Below are 18,168 nucleotides of genomic sequence, written 5' to 3' on the forward strand. Positions count from 1 at the left end.
ATACATATTTAGAGAATCAACTTTCTACTTTTTCAACAACCGATGATCTTTCGAACGATGAGCAAACAGCTCAACTTGTTCAAACTATCTCCATTGTGGCCTCTAAATCTATACCCATAAAGAAACCCTTTACTCCTTCAACCCCAAGTCCCTATTGGTGGCATGAAGAATGTACACATAATATAATAAAAAAACAATCAAGAGCTTTGAAAGCATACCGAATGCAAAGTAACCATAATATTTACATAATGTATGAGAGCATTGCACCCCAAATTACACGGTTATTTAAAAAGAAGAAAAAATGTAGCTGGATAAATTTTTTAAATAGTTTGAACAAAAGTACTCCTCTCTCAAAAATTTGGAGAACTGTAAAATGAATTTCCAACAATCATCAGTACAACAAAAAACCACAACTTTCTGAAGATCTCATTAAAAAGTTACTAGATCAACTTGCACCTTCATCTGTCCCAGGTAATATTGCTGATAATAACATAGATATTTCGTTTTAATACTAATATAGATCACATGTCAAGACCTTTTACTTTTTCAGAACTAGAATTTGCTCTCAAAAAGAGCAGAAATACAGCACCTGGTTTAGACGGTTTTACCTATAAAATATTGGACCAATTACCATCAAATGCTAAACATGTTCTCTTACAAATCTTTAATAATTTGTTGTTGAAACAAGAATATTGCCATACTTTAAAAAATATAGTCATATGTCCTATACGTACAATAAAATACTTTTGTATAAACAGATTATAAAACCTATATGGACATATGGCATCCAACTATGGGGCTGCGCTAGTAATACAAATTTAATTATCATTCAGCGATTCCAAAACAAAGTGCTAAGGAGCATTGTCAACGCTCCATGGTACTATGGGAACAGTGATCTCCATAGGGACCTAGACATGGATACTGTTAACAAGACCATTGAAAAATTTGCCAAGAGTCACGAACAACGACTTCTTCAACACGTCAATGTTGAGGCCATCCAGCTCCTCGACAACACGGATCTAGCTAGAAGACTCAAGAGGAAGAAACACTTCGAGTTAATTAAGTGAAAAATAGTGAACGGTGCAAGTGATGGTACAAGTTAAAATTTGTGCAATATATTAACAGAACCTAGGGGGTACTATCGAGTTTTTCCTTAGTCTTAAGTTTTTTAGTAGTAATTTAAGTCAGAAATAAGTTGCTCATTGATCACATTATTTGATCAGATTGTAATGTCCTTAAGCATCTTATTGGTGTTTAATAAATAAAAAAATATATGTCCTATACTTAAATTCAACAAAAATCCAGAGCTTCCATCATCTTATAGGCCCATCTCCTTATTATATGTGTAACAAAATCTTTTGAAAGACTAATAAAATTGAGAGTAGAACATCTTTTAGAAAGTAAAGCAGTTTTTCCCTATTCACAGTATGGATTTCGTAGAGGTCGAGGCACAATTGTTGCTCTCATACATTTAGTTTCGGATATTCAACTCTGCTTCTCAAAAAAACGATTTTATGCTACGTTTGTTTATACATTTAAAGGGTGCGTATGACGTGGTTGATTTGGATATAGTAGATTCAAAAATGGTGACATGTGGTATCGATAAAAGATTACCTGTAAATATATTAAATTTGTATGTGAACAGAAAAATATATTTACGTGACCATAATAATGTATTACACGGTCCAAGAATCTTATATAACGGTCTTCCACAAGGCTCAATTTTAAACCCTTTATTATTTAATGTTTACACTGCAGATCTGCATGGCCTGATAGATGACAAATGTAAAATAATACAGTATGCGGATGATATATGTTTATATACCAGCCATAAATCCTACGATGATTGTATGTTTAATCTAAAACGTAACTTTAGGAATATAGATAGGTGGGTTAAAAGCATGGGATTTAGCATATCACAAGAGAAGTCTTCGATTGTATGTTTTACAAGACGTAAACAAAAAATCAAAGGCAAATGCCATATAGGTGAATATGCTTTTTCCTTAGCAGAAGAGTATAAGTATCTGGGCATGATCCTAGATAAAAAACTCTTGTGGTCTAGCCACATAAAATATGTAAAACAAATTCAGAGCGTGGAATTAACCTTCTGCGTTTCGTTTCCAAAAAAAGTTGGGGTGCAGACCAATATATTTCCTTAATGTTTTATAAATCCTACATACGATCCATTCTAGATTATGGCTGTATTCTTTATGGCTCTACTTGCAAAACAAATCTTTTAACACTAAACGGAATACAATATAAATCTATAAAAATCTGTCTAGGAGCTATGATGTCCTCACCAAGCCATGCAGTTCTAGCAGAGGCTCAAGAACCACCTTTATACATACGTACGCAAATATTATACATACGTACGCAAACAAATGTCTCATAAAATACAGAACGTTTAATACAACTATGGTTCACAAAATAGGTCTACTTTTGACAGAAAATTTAACAAATTCTTACTGGAGGATAAAAATTCGCCTCCTCTTACAGAAGCTTTTATCGATACGAATCTTTACCAACCTTATATTTTACAGCTACCAAAATTTCCTTTTTTCGAACATGACTTTGAAGTTCTGATAGACAAACCAACCATTATAATGCCATCTTATTCAGACTTGCCAACTTTAACAAAACTTACATTTAAATCCATACTAAGCAAATTAGGGAAAAATTTAAGAATAATTTATACAGATGGATCAAAACAGATGAAAGTACTGGTTTCGCATTTTTTGTTTCAAACAACAATTATGCAGAAAAATACCGAATTCGTGATTGTTATTCTATTTTTACAGCCGAGGCTGCTGCCATACAGAAAGCACTAACTTTGTGTGTTTCTAATTATTGCGAGAACGTTGTAATAGTCTCAGACTCTCAGGCAGTACTACTAGCTATATGTAGCCATCCATTAGATAATTCCCAAAACTTCATTATTCTTGATATCAAAAAATATTACGTAATCTAAAATCTACAAAAAAAAACAGTGACTTTACTGTGGGTTAAAGGACATAGTGGAGTAGTTGGAAACGAAATAGTGGATGGAATGGCAAAAAATACATCTGAGATACCAGAAATTGCAAAAATTCTCAACTTTAAAGACCTATTTTCTATTATCAGAAGTGTTGGCAGGGAAAGATGGAGGTCCAAATACGAAGATGTTCAGCAGATATCAAGAAATCATTACTTTTCTATTCACCCATTATTACCAAAAAGTATACCTTATTTTAACTACAATTATAACAAAGTACATTTCTCATTAATAACCCGGCTAAAACTTAACCATGCCCTTTCTCCAGAGCATCTACATAGAATTGGAATCTATGAAACTCCCTTCTGTTCGTGTAACAATCAGTCCATCGGGGATCTGAACCATGTATTCTTTGATTGTCTTAATCATAGGGATCAGACTAGAAACTTATATGTATTTGGGTTTAATTGACCTTAACATTAGCCTTCCAGTTAACATCAGCAATCTTTTATCTTATTCTGACAAATCTATATATAATATCCTAATCAAGTTTATAAATGATATTATGATAAAAATTTAAACATTTTTATAACAAAATTTTGTGGCAAAAAGACTCTTTGTCTAATTCCATCTCTTTCTCTTCACACACACACAACCTTCTCTTTTTCTTCTTATGTATTGTTTCTCCTATTACAGTCTCTGCTGCAATCCGGAGCTCCAACTCTCGTACCATCGTTTTTTGAGTTTTCCTATGTGTCGCTGGTATTATGCTTCTGTGTCTTCCGCCATTTGGCCATAATATGTTAAAGTTCCATCCGATCTACGTCGTCTCTTCACAAGCATGGTCGTTCTCTTGTCCATCTCACTACGTCTTAAATCCCTAGCAGTCTCAATGTCTCTTCGTGTCCTATCCTATATCTGAGTGTGATACCTCTTATGAATCTTAGGGTTTTCGTCTCTGTTTTTCTCATCATTTGTTTGGTCTTTATTTTTTCGACCCTTGTCTCAGCTGCTTATGTCAGTAAGGGTCGAACTTATGAACGCGAAATTTGTTTTTCGTGGTCATACCTACATTTATTCCGCCAGATTATATCTCTAAGGAAACCAGATATTCTCGCTGCTTTCGTTGCCTGCTGTTTTGTTTCCTGCCACAGATACCTGTCACTAGATATTTCCATACCCGTCATTATCGTCTTTATATAAACGTAGTTTTAAAATTTATGCGTCACCTAACATTATGCTCGTTTTCATAGTTGATTTTTTCATTACAAGTTAACTGATTCCGCTAATATTTATTTTATTATTTTGGATTTTTAGTTGGTACTTACACAGTTGGGCAAAGGTTTACTCAAACTTTTTTTTTACTTATACCGAGTGAAAGAACAGACATATTTTTCTTGTGTCAATTTTGAGACACCCTGTAGCGAGGACAAGGTACATGTGTGGATATAAACCAAAATGGTATTGTAGTTTTATGTTTTGTGAACATTTTTTTAATGTCACTGATATCTTTAGAAATAAAGAAAATAGAAGGTTTTATTTTTGGACATGTGTTTTAACTGAAACAAAAGTTTAAGACACCCTGTAGGGACGAAAAGGTACAACGGTTGGTATACATCGAAATTATGTTATAGTCTCATATTTTGTAAACATTTTGCTTTCTCTGATATCTTTAATAACAAAGAAACTACACGATTTTAATCTTTAATATCTGTTTTAACTAACGACATGCGATACGTGAGAAGGCCATGTCTTATCAGACACTAAGATAAAATTATTTCCTATATATACTGCGAAAGGAACAAAGTATTCACATAAAGTTCTCTATGCAATGTACATCTCGCTCTTTAAAGAGCCTCCAGAGTAGACACCAAATTCGTACCTACTCTCAAGGAAATTCCACCCCACAACATCACAGAGCCTCCCTTAAAGAATCTCATTTCTCTTATGTTGCGCTTTGTATACCGCTCACGTGGTCGACAACCATACTCTTATGTTGTCGACCAGAATTGTTAACATTATGTACCTTTCTGTTTTAAAGGTTTATTAACTGTTTTTTTATTTGTTAATTTAGTTATGTTTCAGTTAAAATACGTCATGTTAAACCATAAAACCGTCTAATTTATTTAATTCTAAAGATATTAGGAACATTCAAAAAACAAAATGTTTGTAAAACATAAGGCTATAATACGATTTCGATTTATACCCACACTTACGTGTGGGTTCAAAAGAGAAGTTTAAGGTAACATTTGCCCATCTGTGTAAATACCAAAGAAAAATCTACAATATTAAAAAAATTAGCGGAATCCGTTAATGTCTTCACGAAAAAATCCACTATGAAAATGAGCATAATTTTTAGTGATGCATAACTTTTGACTCTATGTGTATATTTTCGATGCGCATTCTTCTAACTTTACTGCTATATTTTGTAGTTTTTCAGTAGTTGGCTTCTTCGTGGTCCTCAACATGTTCCACACCTATGTTTGACCTCTTCGTAAATCATGGTCCATATCATTTGAGAATTTTTCGCAATATATTATTATTTGTTTTATATCTTTGATTCTTCTGTTATTTTGCTTAATGTTTGACTTTCTGTGTGAACCATGGTTTTTGATTTTTGCCGCTGTTTAAATCAATTGTTCTTTCTCTAGTAGCTTTTTTTTACTACTAGTTATAATATGGTGTTCTATTTTTACTCATGCTTTGTTTATATTACTCATGCTTATTTATCTCTGATTTTAATAATATGGTTAAGTTTGATCAAATTCGTTCAACTTGTTCATGACTGATCATTACCTACTAAGTAACCTGATAGTTTTTATTTTCCATTTCCGACAAGTACATTCTTGATACCTTTTTTCTATTAGGATGCTTCTTTAGCAATATATAAAGAAGCTTATATTAGGAAGGACGCTTCTTTATGAATTAAATTTAATTCTTTTTGAGAAATTAGTCGCATTTTTTAAATCCACCTCTACTTTCAGATATTAGTGCTTATGCATTTAGTGCATTTATGCTCTATCAGAATCATAATATTGCTAACAAATTCTGTTTACTCGAAATTTATAAATATGAACATTAAAAATGTTTTAAGACATACGGTTATTTTCATAATAAGTAATCGGTTAGCGATAAAGTACTTAGCATGTGCTTTTTTTACCTTCTTTTTATGTATCCTTTTTTGGCCGTCTTCTTTTAATATTCTGTATTTAAGGCGCTCGGAGCAACACCGAACCTCAAAATCGAAGTTTTGAGATAAATGCAATCATTGCATTCGTATTTCCATTATGCTTATGGGATGGCGCTAGAAATTATGTAGCGCATCTTAGCTAAATATAGAGGTAGGTTGTGTAGACCCTTGTTAATCCGAAGATCTTTTGTGCTGCTTTTATTGATGTATTTATCTAAAAATACTCAATTTTTGGCTTAGGCCACCTGAGCCTTGCTCTGAGCACCTCTGGATCACGACAAATGCATTACATTTTAATGTACCAGAGTTAAGTTCAGAAGTTGGAGACTCAGGTAGATTTTAAAAACATATCTAAGGGTCATTCCATTTCAAATCACTCAATTTTGGACCTCCGATTTGTCTGAAAATTGGTATATAGCTTCTGCGGGACGTAAAAATAAGATATTTAAGGTCAAAAAATCTTCTTCTTCTTTTTTCCTCAAAATGATATTTTATGCGATTTTACAGTGATTTGGTATTTATTTATACAAATTTGCATTTTCTATCGTAAAGTATCAATGGAAACCATAATATTTTAATAGAAGGGACTCAAAAATGTCATTATATGGCATTATAACAAGTTACTTTGATTCAAAACAAGCGAAGCTTTTGATCAAATTTTATAGTGTAGAAAACGTTAAAATACCGTTTTTTACATTTTTCTCCATTCCCAAAATACATCATAATCGATTTGGCTGAAAATTTGCCCACAGATAGACAAAACATAGGACTTTAAGTGGTGAGAAGAATTTGAATTATATTACAATACGAAAAAAGTTACATGTAATATTATAGTCAAAAATATAGGCGTCTACTGTAAGTATAATTAAGTCAAAAATATCGACCTCACGACAAAAATTGTTAAAAAGAAATTGTAATAAGTATAAATACGATTTATTTGGAACAATTTCAGTTCCTACCATTTTTGTCGAAAAGTTAAAAATGGCGGAGATATTGAGCAAAAGAAGTTCTCCTATAAAATCAAGATGGCGGCTAACGTAACGGAGGAATTCATTCGTGATTTTAAATTTAGGCTACTACTGACTGCTCTAAAGATCAGAAAAATAAACTTTTGGGCAGCTCGGCATTCAAGGTCAAATGCTATCCCGACTGGACTAATATATACTTTTGACTCTAATATTACTGCATGTAACTTTTTTGGTATTGTAATATAATTCAAATCCTTCTAACCACTTAAAGTCCTATCTTTTGGCTATCTGTGGCCAAATTTTCAGCCAAATCGATGATGATGTATTTTTGGAATGGAGAAAAATGTAAAAAACGGTATTTTAACGTTTTTTACACTATAAAATTTGATCAAAAACTTGTTTTGATTCAAAGTAACTTGTTATAATGCCATATAATGACATTTTTGAGTCCTTTCTATTAAAATATTATGTTTTTCATTGATACTTTACGACAGAAAATGCAAATTTGTTTAAATAAACACCAAATCACTGTAAAATCGCATAAAATAACATTTTGAGAAAAAAAGAAGAAGAAGATTTTTTGACCTTAAATATCTTATTTTTACGTCCCTCAGAAGCTATATACCAATTTTCAGACAAATCGGAGATCCAAAATTTTTTGCCTGAGTGATTTGACATGGAATGTACCCTAAATAAGATATTTATAGTATAGTATTTCATTCTGCCTTAAATAATAAAAAAGCTGCCCATTTTCCCATTCAATTCGCACCGATGTTCTCTTTTTGCCTTTTCCCGGGTCCTACAGGATTCACTTGAATATCCATGACGAATAAGTAAAATCTTTGGAGTAAAAAATTAAAAAATAATTATTGCTGCAATACTTCTTGTTTTAAAAGAAAAGAACTATGCAAATTATCAAAAATTCATAGCTGATAAAATTAGATTACTACATTAATTATTATTACTGCAATAATTCTTGTTTTAAAAGAAAAGAACTATGCGAATTACCAAAAGTTCATAGCTGATAAAACTAAACAAATAATTACATTGCATCAGACAAATACTAGAATTATTAAATGTGAGTGAGCCCCTCAACCCACTTCACCAGCCTCCTATTGATCGAACAGAGAAAGACGGATTTCATGAAGACTATCATCGTGGAAAGACGGGTTTGATTCAAAATTCTTTCTTTTAGGTCTGGATCCCGCGTATGAAAAAAAACTTGATTAATAGCAAGCTGAAAATTTTTTAATAGCTTAAGGGTGTCTAGTCGGACAAACTTTGATGTGCGGGAACACTGGAACAGGGAAAGTTTTAATTGTGGAACAAGTTAAAAATTTGGAACGTCAGACTACGAAAACGTCCCTTGTATTTTGTCGGAGAGAACTTCCAATTAATTTGTTACCCTTTCATTTAACTGTCCTGCAAAAATCAGGCTGCTATTTATCACCAACTGCGCATTTTAATGAGTGGAACACGTAGAACATGTCAAATGACAGGAATTATGACACGTGACAAATAGCAGTCTGATTTTTGCATGAGTTTAATGAAAGGGTAACAAATCAATTGGAAGTTCTGTCCGACAAAATACATGGGACGTTTTCGTGGTCTGACGTTTCTAAATTTTTAACTTGTTCCACAATTAAAACTTCCCCTGTTCCAGTGTTCCCATACATTAAAGTTTGTCCGACTAGGCACCCTTAAGCTATTAACAAATTTTCAGCTTGCTATTAATCAACTTTTTTAGGTATACGCGGGATCCAGATCTATTTAATATTGAATTTATTTCGGATAAACCTAGTTTTTAGATAAACTAGTTCTGGGTTTGCGTAGTATTCAACAAACAGTTTCAAAAAATATAAACAACTTATTGTAGTAAAGAAAAGAGAGACGTTCTCACAAACAATTTATTTTACAACTGACGACCGGTTTCGCTGTCTATACTTTGCACAGCATCTTCATGTCCCGATTAAAGTAAAATTAAATGCTACAAACAACAAAAAACCCGAGATGTTGGGCGATCTATGTAACGACATAGATCGTTACATATATTGCCCAACATCAGGCCAACACAGACAGGTTTCTCCATCCTCCATACTTGCAATCAAGGTTTTATATTGAATAACCTGGAACATTTAGAAATTTTAAGACCAAATAATAACCCTCAAGTACAGATTTTAAGTGCACAGTGTGACTTAGGTTATATTCCAGCATATTATGTTCTAGTATAAACTTTAACAACTTCTCAACTCAAAAGCTTATGACTATGTTACGGTCAATGATGTAAATTGGACATTGACGTTAATGACCGGGCATTGTCGTGAATGTCCATTTTCCTTGGTTATTAACGACAACGCCCGGCCATTAACGACAATACCCTTAAATATTAGCCAATGTTGTAAAAACTTAACGTAAAATTAGATTTTTCATCAATAACCGGTCAATAACGACAGTGGCCGGAAGCAAATGGCCAATGTTGATAAATCGATGCCTCAGAAGCCAATCGGTGTAAGTCAATAAGTGCTTAAAATGTGATACGTCTTTATTTCTCATAATATGGGTAACATATTCATAAAGACAAACAAGGAAATAATAATATTTTTGTATACATTATGGTGCAAATGAAAGGAATAAATTCGTTATTTCATAAACCGGCGACTTTAAGGAAAAATCCCGAAACAGGTCGATTATTATTTTTAAATTATATTTCGGCATATAGGCATACTAGTTACGTCATCCATCTGGGTGGGATGACGTAATCGATGATTTTTAACCCCTTCGTGCCGGACAGTCATTCGGCAAGTCGGCTGCTATATACGGATTCGACCGTTTACCGAGCGGCTCCACGCGGTCGGTTAAAATACAGTATCACACTACAACTGATTAAAGTTAATGTAATAATAACACTAATTTTAGTAATAAAACTATTTTTATTAAATTTATTATTGTACATAGTATGTGAGTTAAATTAAATTTTCTCCATAAAATACCATTTTAAACAAAAATTAGTAAAAAATATAAACAAGATAATTCGGATGGAATTCCCCAGATTATTTTGTGCTTGATATCATCCCAGTCTCCTAATCTGGGAAATACCATCCGAATTGTCTTGCAAGGGATAGTAAGGTAAGTTGTAAACAGCAGCACAGTACCTTCACCTCCCACACAATCCCATCAGTCAAACATCCAAACAACCTTATCACCAATCAAATTAACTAAATCTAATCACCTTCTGGACACCACCCAATTTTGGGCGTGGTTTCCCCACTTTTAGATTTGAATAAGGTAATTCGGACGGAACAAAAATACCTGAAATATGATGAAGATAGTGTCACCGCCTTATGGCGAAAGAAAACTCATGATGCACCCGTGTGCATCACCGTACTGACCGGACAGTCAAGCATGATACACACGGGTGCATCACCATACCGAAGGGGTTAAATGACAATAGGGGTCGTGTGCTACCTCATTTGAAAGGTTATTCAGTAACATAAACACTTATATAATTAATTATAAAGGGTGTACAAAAAAATTTTTTTTAATTAAATTATTTAACAGAAAAATGAAGAATGTATGTAATTTATTTAATTCACAATACATTTTACTGCTGTCATAAATCAGAAAAAAATGTTTATTTCACAAATGAACAATGGCCTTTCGCTTAAATTAATGTTTAAACTTCCAAGAGGCAGGTGGCTGGCGGGAGCTGGCTTGATCATTAAATTTCATTGTATAGTGCTTTGTTGTTTTTTTTGCACCCGGTGTTCTGAAAATATTTTCGCTTCTTTAATTTCACTTATTCGGCTATTGTATTCGTCACAGTTTAAAAATGATTTTGACTTGACTATTAAGTTTATATAATTATTAAACCTGTAACCAGAAAGAAGAAGATTTTCTGTTGGAGTGCATACATATACTAAAATAATGAAATGAGTTTAAATAATTATATAAAAGTGGAAACCAGCATAAAAATAATCAAAATATGAGTACCGACTACTATTGTAGGGGAAAATATCTGAGCCCAGAGATCTTTACCTTAGAGATTGCAGAGTATTGGGGAACGCTATCAATTAAATATTATGTTGTTAAGGAAAAAATACTATAAAAATATAAAGCAGGAAAAATGTGTGTGCAATTGAACTCTAAAAAATGTACTAAATATCACAAAAACAGTCTGTCTTTACTAAGAGCACAGTAAATGTTCCCCAAACAAACCCCTTTTACACAATCTTCGGTTTGATGTAATGAGCACCCAAGGGTGCTAACTCTCGCTAGCAGCTGTCCTGCTGGAGGTACAGGAGAGAAAGACTGGTAGAAAGCAGCTGAAGGTACTCAAGACTGGTGGAAAGCAGCTGGAGGTACTCAAAAGAAAAAGGATGTGGAAATAATCCAGGCTGGTCGCCTAGTGATTGTTTCTCTCAGTGTGGTCTCGCCTTGGTGTTGTTGTTAGGTGATTTTAAGATTTCATGGTAGGTGCTAAAAGAAACACAGTGTGGTGTTTATTATATAAAATCTACCAATCTACCAATGTCAAAAAAAAGAAGCAAGAGATACGAGGAAGTGTTTTTATTCCTATGGGAATAAGAAGAAATAGGTCATTAAGTCCAAAAACTTGAATGACTAGACAGCTTGACCTTTTATCAAGTTGTTATCAGATGACCTTGGTCAAATAACACATGTAATTTCCAATTTAAATGCAAAATATAATTACTGTGGAACAATATTTTATTATAATATATACACAGGTATATAGATATATTATACAAGGATGAAATATAGTATGACTAGGCAATGGATACTTATTTGATCATCGTTCAAAAGATAGGAGATCTGTAGACTTGAAAGGAATTTAAAAAATTGAGTTTAAATTAGCTCTATTTTCCAACTGGAAGCACAAATTAACAACGAATATTCAATTATCTCTAGATGAGTTTGATCCATGAAAATAAACCATAAAAACCATGAAAACAGACTATGTGAAACTTAATTAGCAAATGTCAAGGACTTCCAAAATTGCTGAATAAAATAATTAATAAAATGTGTATTTACCGGGGCGGAATTCATTGTAAATAATATTCTCTAAAATTCTTCAAATTCACTGTTCACTGCTGGATAACTTCACTATAATATTTATTGTAATCTTTAATAAATTTGGAACTTTGAATTATAGGTGAATAATTTCGCTCAACGACCCCGCAACGCTACTCAGACCGTCCACTGGAGAACAATGGCGCGTTCCGCGGCCTTCAGTTCCCAGCTGAAATTCTTCGTACTCCTCTCCTAATCATTAACTGTCAACGCGAGGGAACCAAGGTTGCCACGTTTAAATGTGACGTCAGTAAGCATTTAGCAATTATGTGATTGCTTTACGTTGTATCTTAAGAAACATTGAAAGAAGTTAATCCCGAAAATATTTAAATAATATTTTCAATGATTAAATATTATCTTCCCATCAATACTTGATTCTATAAGGGGCGGAACGCCACATTCCCCATCGACTACGAAAAAAAAAATTTAATGAAATTTTTTTTTCCAAAGTATTAAACTAAAGTAGTGGTAGTGTATCATTCCCCGCTGATTCGCAAGATTACAAATAATCACCAACTAGGGATCAAGGGAAAGCAGAACGGTCACTGCAGCAAATAACATGAATTGCAAAAGATCACCCGAAGTCCTGGCAAAAATGACTCGAGGTTTTTGCTTAAAAGCCAAACAGCCTAAATTTATAATGACAAATAAGTGTCGAATTGGCACTAAATCCAAAGTTGAAATATCCGTGGACATCAGATTTATAATGGGTATATCCAAGGACGGACAACCAGGCAAAGGTGTGAGCCAATTCGTAGAATAACACAAGTAAATATACTAAAGTAAGACCCAATAAATCAATAAGTAGATTAAGTGAAAAATCGAACACTCAATCCTAAATTGAACTAGCAATGGACACCAGATTCGTAATAGCATATCCAGAGAAGAACAATCAGGAATATTTATGGAACAATTCTCACCAATACCAAATAATATAAATACTAAACATACCAAAGGAATGCAAATACATTAACCAAAATAAATGTGGAATCGGACACTCAATCCAAAGTCAGACTATCAATGGACACCAGATTCGCAAAAGCATATCCAATGAAGAACGACCAGGAAGATTTATGGACCAATTCACATCACTACTAAGTAAATAAACTAAATTAGCTCTACATCTACCCTCATCCGGTAATATGAGCTTATCTAAACTAAATAATAAAAATAAAGGATGAACTTATAAGTTCTATGATTCCATAGTAAAGCCAAAATATGACGTGAACGAGCTACCAATTTTGAATAAAGCTGTAGATTCATGTGTTCTCGCATACATAGAATTATCCAGGAAATACTACTGAATCTAAGCAACGACTAATGCCAAAGGAAAGAAGTGGTGATATACTAAAAAAATCAATCATTTGTCCAGGAAGGTTAATTACTAACATTCATGACTCTAAGTATCGGAATAGTCCAAGCATCAATATACTATTAACCAAGAGACATAAAATAAACAAAATCATGTGGAAGTATACCTGGAATATTTGGACTAATTACACAAGAATGGTTAGGACATGCTGCAGACATTCCCTGACCAGAAATATTATGATAGATCTGTCTACTCTGCAATGAAAGACATAGATTGCGAAATCGGATAGCAATCGCGCCTTGCTGAACTTCGAACCCACGTATTCACCCACTTTGAGCATCAACAGACTAGTGTCTAAGGAAAAATATGAAAGACTCAAGAATTCATAATATATACACCTAAATTCCAACTAATTCCAGAATTATACTGTGTAGAAAAGAAAGGATCTGAATTATTATAATATACTTAAGATATCAGTGACAAATGTCAATAGAGTAGCCCAATAACAAATTAACGACCACATGTTTCCAATATGGCAAATCCAATAACATGATATATAAAGGATATTTATATAAAAAAAAATAATAATAAGTAGGTAATCAAATATCCATCATGTGACACTTAACCTAAGATATGGTAGTGTAACATAGTTCCATCTATATTAGCAAGAGTACCTGTATGGGCCTACATATCCAAATATCTAATAATCAACAACCCTTTTATGGTAAGAGGTTCAGTAAGTAAAACTGAAAGTACAAGCGGAGTTTATCGAACTTGGTAATATTACTGGCTGAATTAATACTTGAGAGTTGATCCCTCAGGATTAAAATGCAATTCATAATACAAAAAAAAATGATAACTCATATAAGTAGTATTACGTAATAATTCGGTACCTAGTACTTAAGAAGTTAGAAGTCATCAAACCATGCCGAAGGATGAAAATTGAACTATGGACCTGCACTATCGAGTGATTAAAAAAATTAAAACTAATTCTAATCCATAATAAAAACGAGCTAAAGGCAAACACAGGAAGGGATTAGCTCAACAACCCTGTTAAGCTAATCTTCTTCCGATGAAGTTGAATCAGCATCGTCCATGGTATTGTCAGGCAATAAATGCTTTACATGAAATTGACCAATTCGCTTATTAGTCGAATTGTCCTTTAATTCATAAATCAAAGGAGATATTACCCTTAATACAGTACATGGGACATATTTCTGGCAAAACTTTGCAGAAATGGCATCACCCTTACTGGATTTGACAAAATTGCGCTTTAAGACTCGATCCCCAACAAAGAATCGCAGATCTCGTTTCCTCAAATTATAGTGCTGCTGGTTCCTTAGGTAAGAAGTTTTTAACTTCTTCCTAATATCTGCGAAAATATGAGGTAACGTCTGGAGATCATCTAAGCGATGAAGTTTCTCAGATATTTGAGGAAGGTTTTCGGAATTGTCTGAAATTAATCCAAAATAATCACCTGATAACGCAACATTCCTACCAAAATTCAGATATGCTGGGGAGCACTGGGTCACTTCATGGACAGAAGTCCTTATTGCCTGAGCTATGGAATGGATATATTGATCCCAAGCTCGGTGATCCGGGTAGGTATAGGACCTTAGATCTGTGACAATACTGCGATTTACTCTCTCAGTATGATTTGCTTGTGGATGGTAGGCAGCATTGTAAAAGGTCTTTTGAACCTTATATTTAGCTAAAAGATCTTTAAAGGCCTTTGATACAAACTGAGGACCATTGTCACACGACACAATTTGGGGAACACCATACACCAGAAAGACTTGTTCCTCCAAATATTTTAAAATTGCTGGAGTTGTGGCCTGACGAAGAGGACAAACTAAAGGAAATTTAGTGAAATAATCCACAACTACCAGGCAATAGGTATTACCCTTGTAGCTCCGAGAATACGTTCCAATGAGATCCATTGAGATCATCTGCCAAGGAAAATTGATGTTCCTGAAGGAACCCATAAGTCCCGCTTGTGGTAGGTTACTTGGTTTACAAGTAGCACAAACCATGCATTTAGAAATGTACCTTTTAATAGACTTCCGCATGCCAGGCCAATAATATAATTCGGCAATACGGTGATAAGTCTTATAAAAACCAAAATGACCAGCCGTAACTTCATCATGAAACATATGCAGAATATTTTCCCTATTTGGGGTAGGTACAACTATTTTCCACTCCGACATATTGGATAAGGACTCTATCGGACTTAAGATGTGTTTATACAGAACATTATTCTCTACCTTAAAATCAGGATATTTTTGTGGGTCTTGAGTAACCATATCAATCATATTCTGATACCACGCATCAGGAGTTAAAGAAGACAGATCTAGGACATTAATATCGTGGACACGTGAAAGAGCATCTGCGACCAATACCCCGTTTGCCTTTCTATGGACAATCTTATATGAATAGGCAGCCAGTTTGCATATCCATCGAGAAAGCCTCTGAGAAGGGTTTTTCATACTATGAAGCCATACCAAGGAACTATGGTCCGTAATTATAGTGAAATTACGACCTTCCAGATAATAACGAAACGCTTCTAACCCATGGATGATAGCTAAGAGTTCTTTCTCTGTAGTTGAATAGTTTTTCTGGGCCTTATTCAACTTCTTACTAGTATACGCTATGGGGTGTTCGGAGCCATCTTTCAACTGAAATAATACGCCTCCAGAAGCTGTATTAGAGCAATCTGTCATCAGATAAAAATGCTCATCAAAATTAGGTGACATCATGACCGGAGCGCTCGTTAAAGCATCTTTAACGCGCCTATAAGCTTCGTCAGCCTCAGGAGTCCAAGTAATGCTCTGTCCCTTTTTCCTGTTCTTCAAAAGATCAGTAAGAGGTGACAACAAGGTAGAGTAGGACGGTACAAACCGGCGATAATAGCCACACATTCCCAATATCCTACGGACTTGGGTGGTGGTCTTAGGTATAGGAAAATTTTTGATAGCAACTATTTTCTCACGATCAGTCCTTAGCCCCTGGTTATCCACAACATAACCCAAGAACTTAAGACTAGGACGACAAAATTGACATTTATCCAGATTGATCGTTAGATTAGCTTCCTTAAGACGTAAAAATAACTTATCTAAAATTTCCATATGAAGGGAAAAATCAGGAGTGACAACCAAAATATCGTCCAAATAATAAAAAACATAGGGCTCTAACTGTGGACCAATGACTAAATCCATCAGACGGCACATTGTCTGAGGAGCAGAAACAAGACCAAAAGGCATGGTGACAAACTGGAATAATCCTTTACCACTGACAGCAAAAGCAGTATATTTCTTGCTCTCTTCACTCAGTGGGATCTGTAAGAAGGCCTTAGACAAATCAATAGAAGGGATGTATTTGGCATTCTGAAGTTTGCTCAAAATCACATCTATTCTGGGGATCGGATAAGCATCCCTGTTCGTTGTGATACTGTTTAGTTTCCGACCGTCAAAACAGATCCTGAAGGATCCATCCTTCTTCTTCGTTAACCAGACCGGAGAACAGTAGGACGACGTTGAATGTTCTATGATATTTAAAGCAAGCATCGAATCTACTTCTTTTTCTAAATCTGCCTGCCAGGCTTGAGGTATAGGATACTGATATAATCTGAACGGAGTAGAATTTCCCACCTCAATAGTGTGAGATATTAAAGACGTACGACCTAGTTTGTCTTTTGAAGAAAGAGTAGTAAATTTAGAGATCATGCTCTCTAATTGCCTTTGTTCAGAGCTAGATAAACTAGAAAAATCATGGATAGCACTAAGGGTAGATAAATTAAATTCAGATATGGAAAAAGAAAAATCAGAACAACTTAAGGTGCTATTGAAAGCATTGAAAAAGTCCATACCTAGAATTATAGAATTCTGCACGGAAGGAATAACATAAAATGTAATTTCTCTACATAAATCTGCCACAGTGATGTTAATTTGGAGTTTGCCCGTAATGGACTGAACTGTACAATCTGCAGTAGATACTTGCAAAGATGAAATGGGCATAATGGGAATACTAGAATTTTTCAATAAATTTAATGAATGTGCCCCTATCAATGAAATATTAGAGCCACTATCTAACAAAGCTAAACACGATTGTCCTAAAATTTGAATAGGGAGATATGGCCTATTATCATTTTGTTTCCTAACTAATAATGAATTAATATCTAGATCTAAAGTATTTGGTTGTCTACAACCGTTATATGGAACTAACCCACACGTATCAACATCATTAACAAAACTAGAAGCTAATATAGATAATGGAACTACATCACTATCACAATTATTATTGTTACATTGAACACTACCAATCAAAGAAGAATTTGTAAATGAACATCGGTGATCACTTGAATCAAGCGAAGCTAACGTATCACCCATATAATTTCTGGTTTAATTTTGTTTTGTGGTGTGTGCTGCTTTCTTGAACGACACCCCTTTCCCTTTTCGTGAAGATGGGTTTGGGTTGCTGGATGTGCTTGGTCCAGCAGTTTCGTTTGACGATGGGGTTTGATTCCCTGATTGGGTGTTGGACGGAGAAACGTTCAGGGACGGACCTCCGACGTTTCGTTTCCCGAACACTTAGAACAGTTTCTTTTAAAGGTGTTCTCTCGGCCACAATCATGGCATAAAAT

General features: G+C 34.1%; 1 protein-coding gene across 1 annotated transcript in view; it reads right to left on the reverse strand.

Annotated features, from left to right (window-relative positions):
• Nucleotides 1-521: 521 nt before the first annotated feature.
• The window catches only part of LOC126883698 (uncharacterized), a 43,359-nt gene continuing 25,712 nt past the window's right edge, over nucleotides 522-18,168 (reverse strand). Inside the window, exon 2 of the mRNA XM_050649359.1 lies at nucleotides 522-608. Within this exon, the coding sequence (XP_050505316.1) occupies nucleotides 522-608 (87 nt within the window). The remainder of the gene's footprint in view (nucleotides 609-18,168) is intronic.

Source organism: Diabrotica virgifera, chromosome 4 (assembly GCF_917563875.1).
Source record: "Diabrotica virgifera virgifera chromosome 4, PGI_DIABVI_V3a".
Lineage (NCBI taxonomy): Eukaryota > Metazoa > Arthropoda > Insecta > Coleoptera > Chrysomelidae > Diabrotica > Diabrotica virgifera.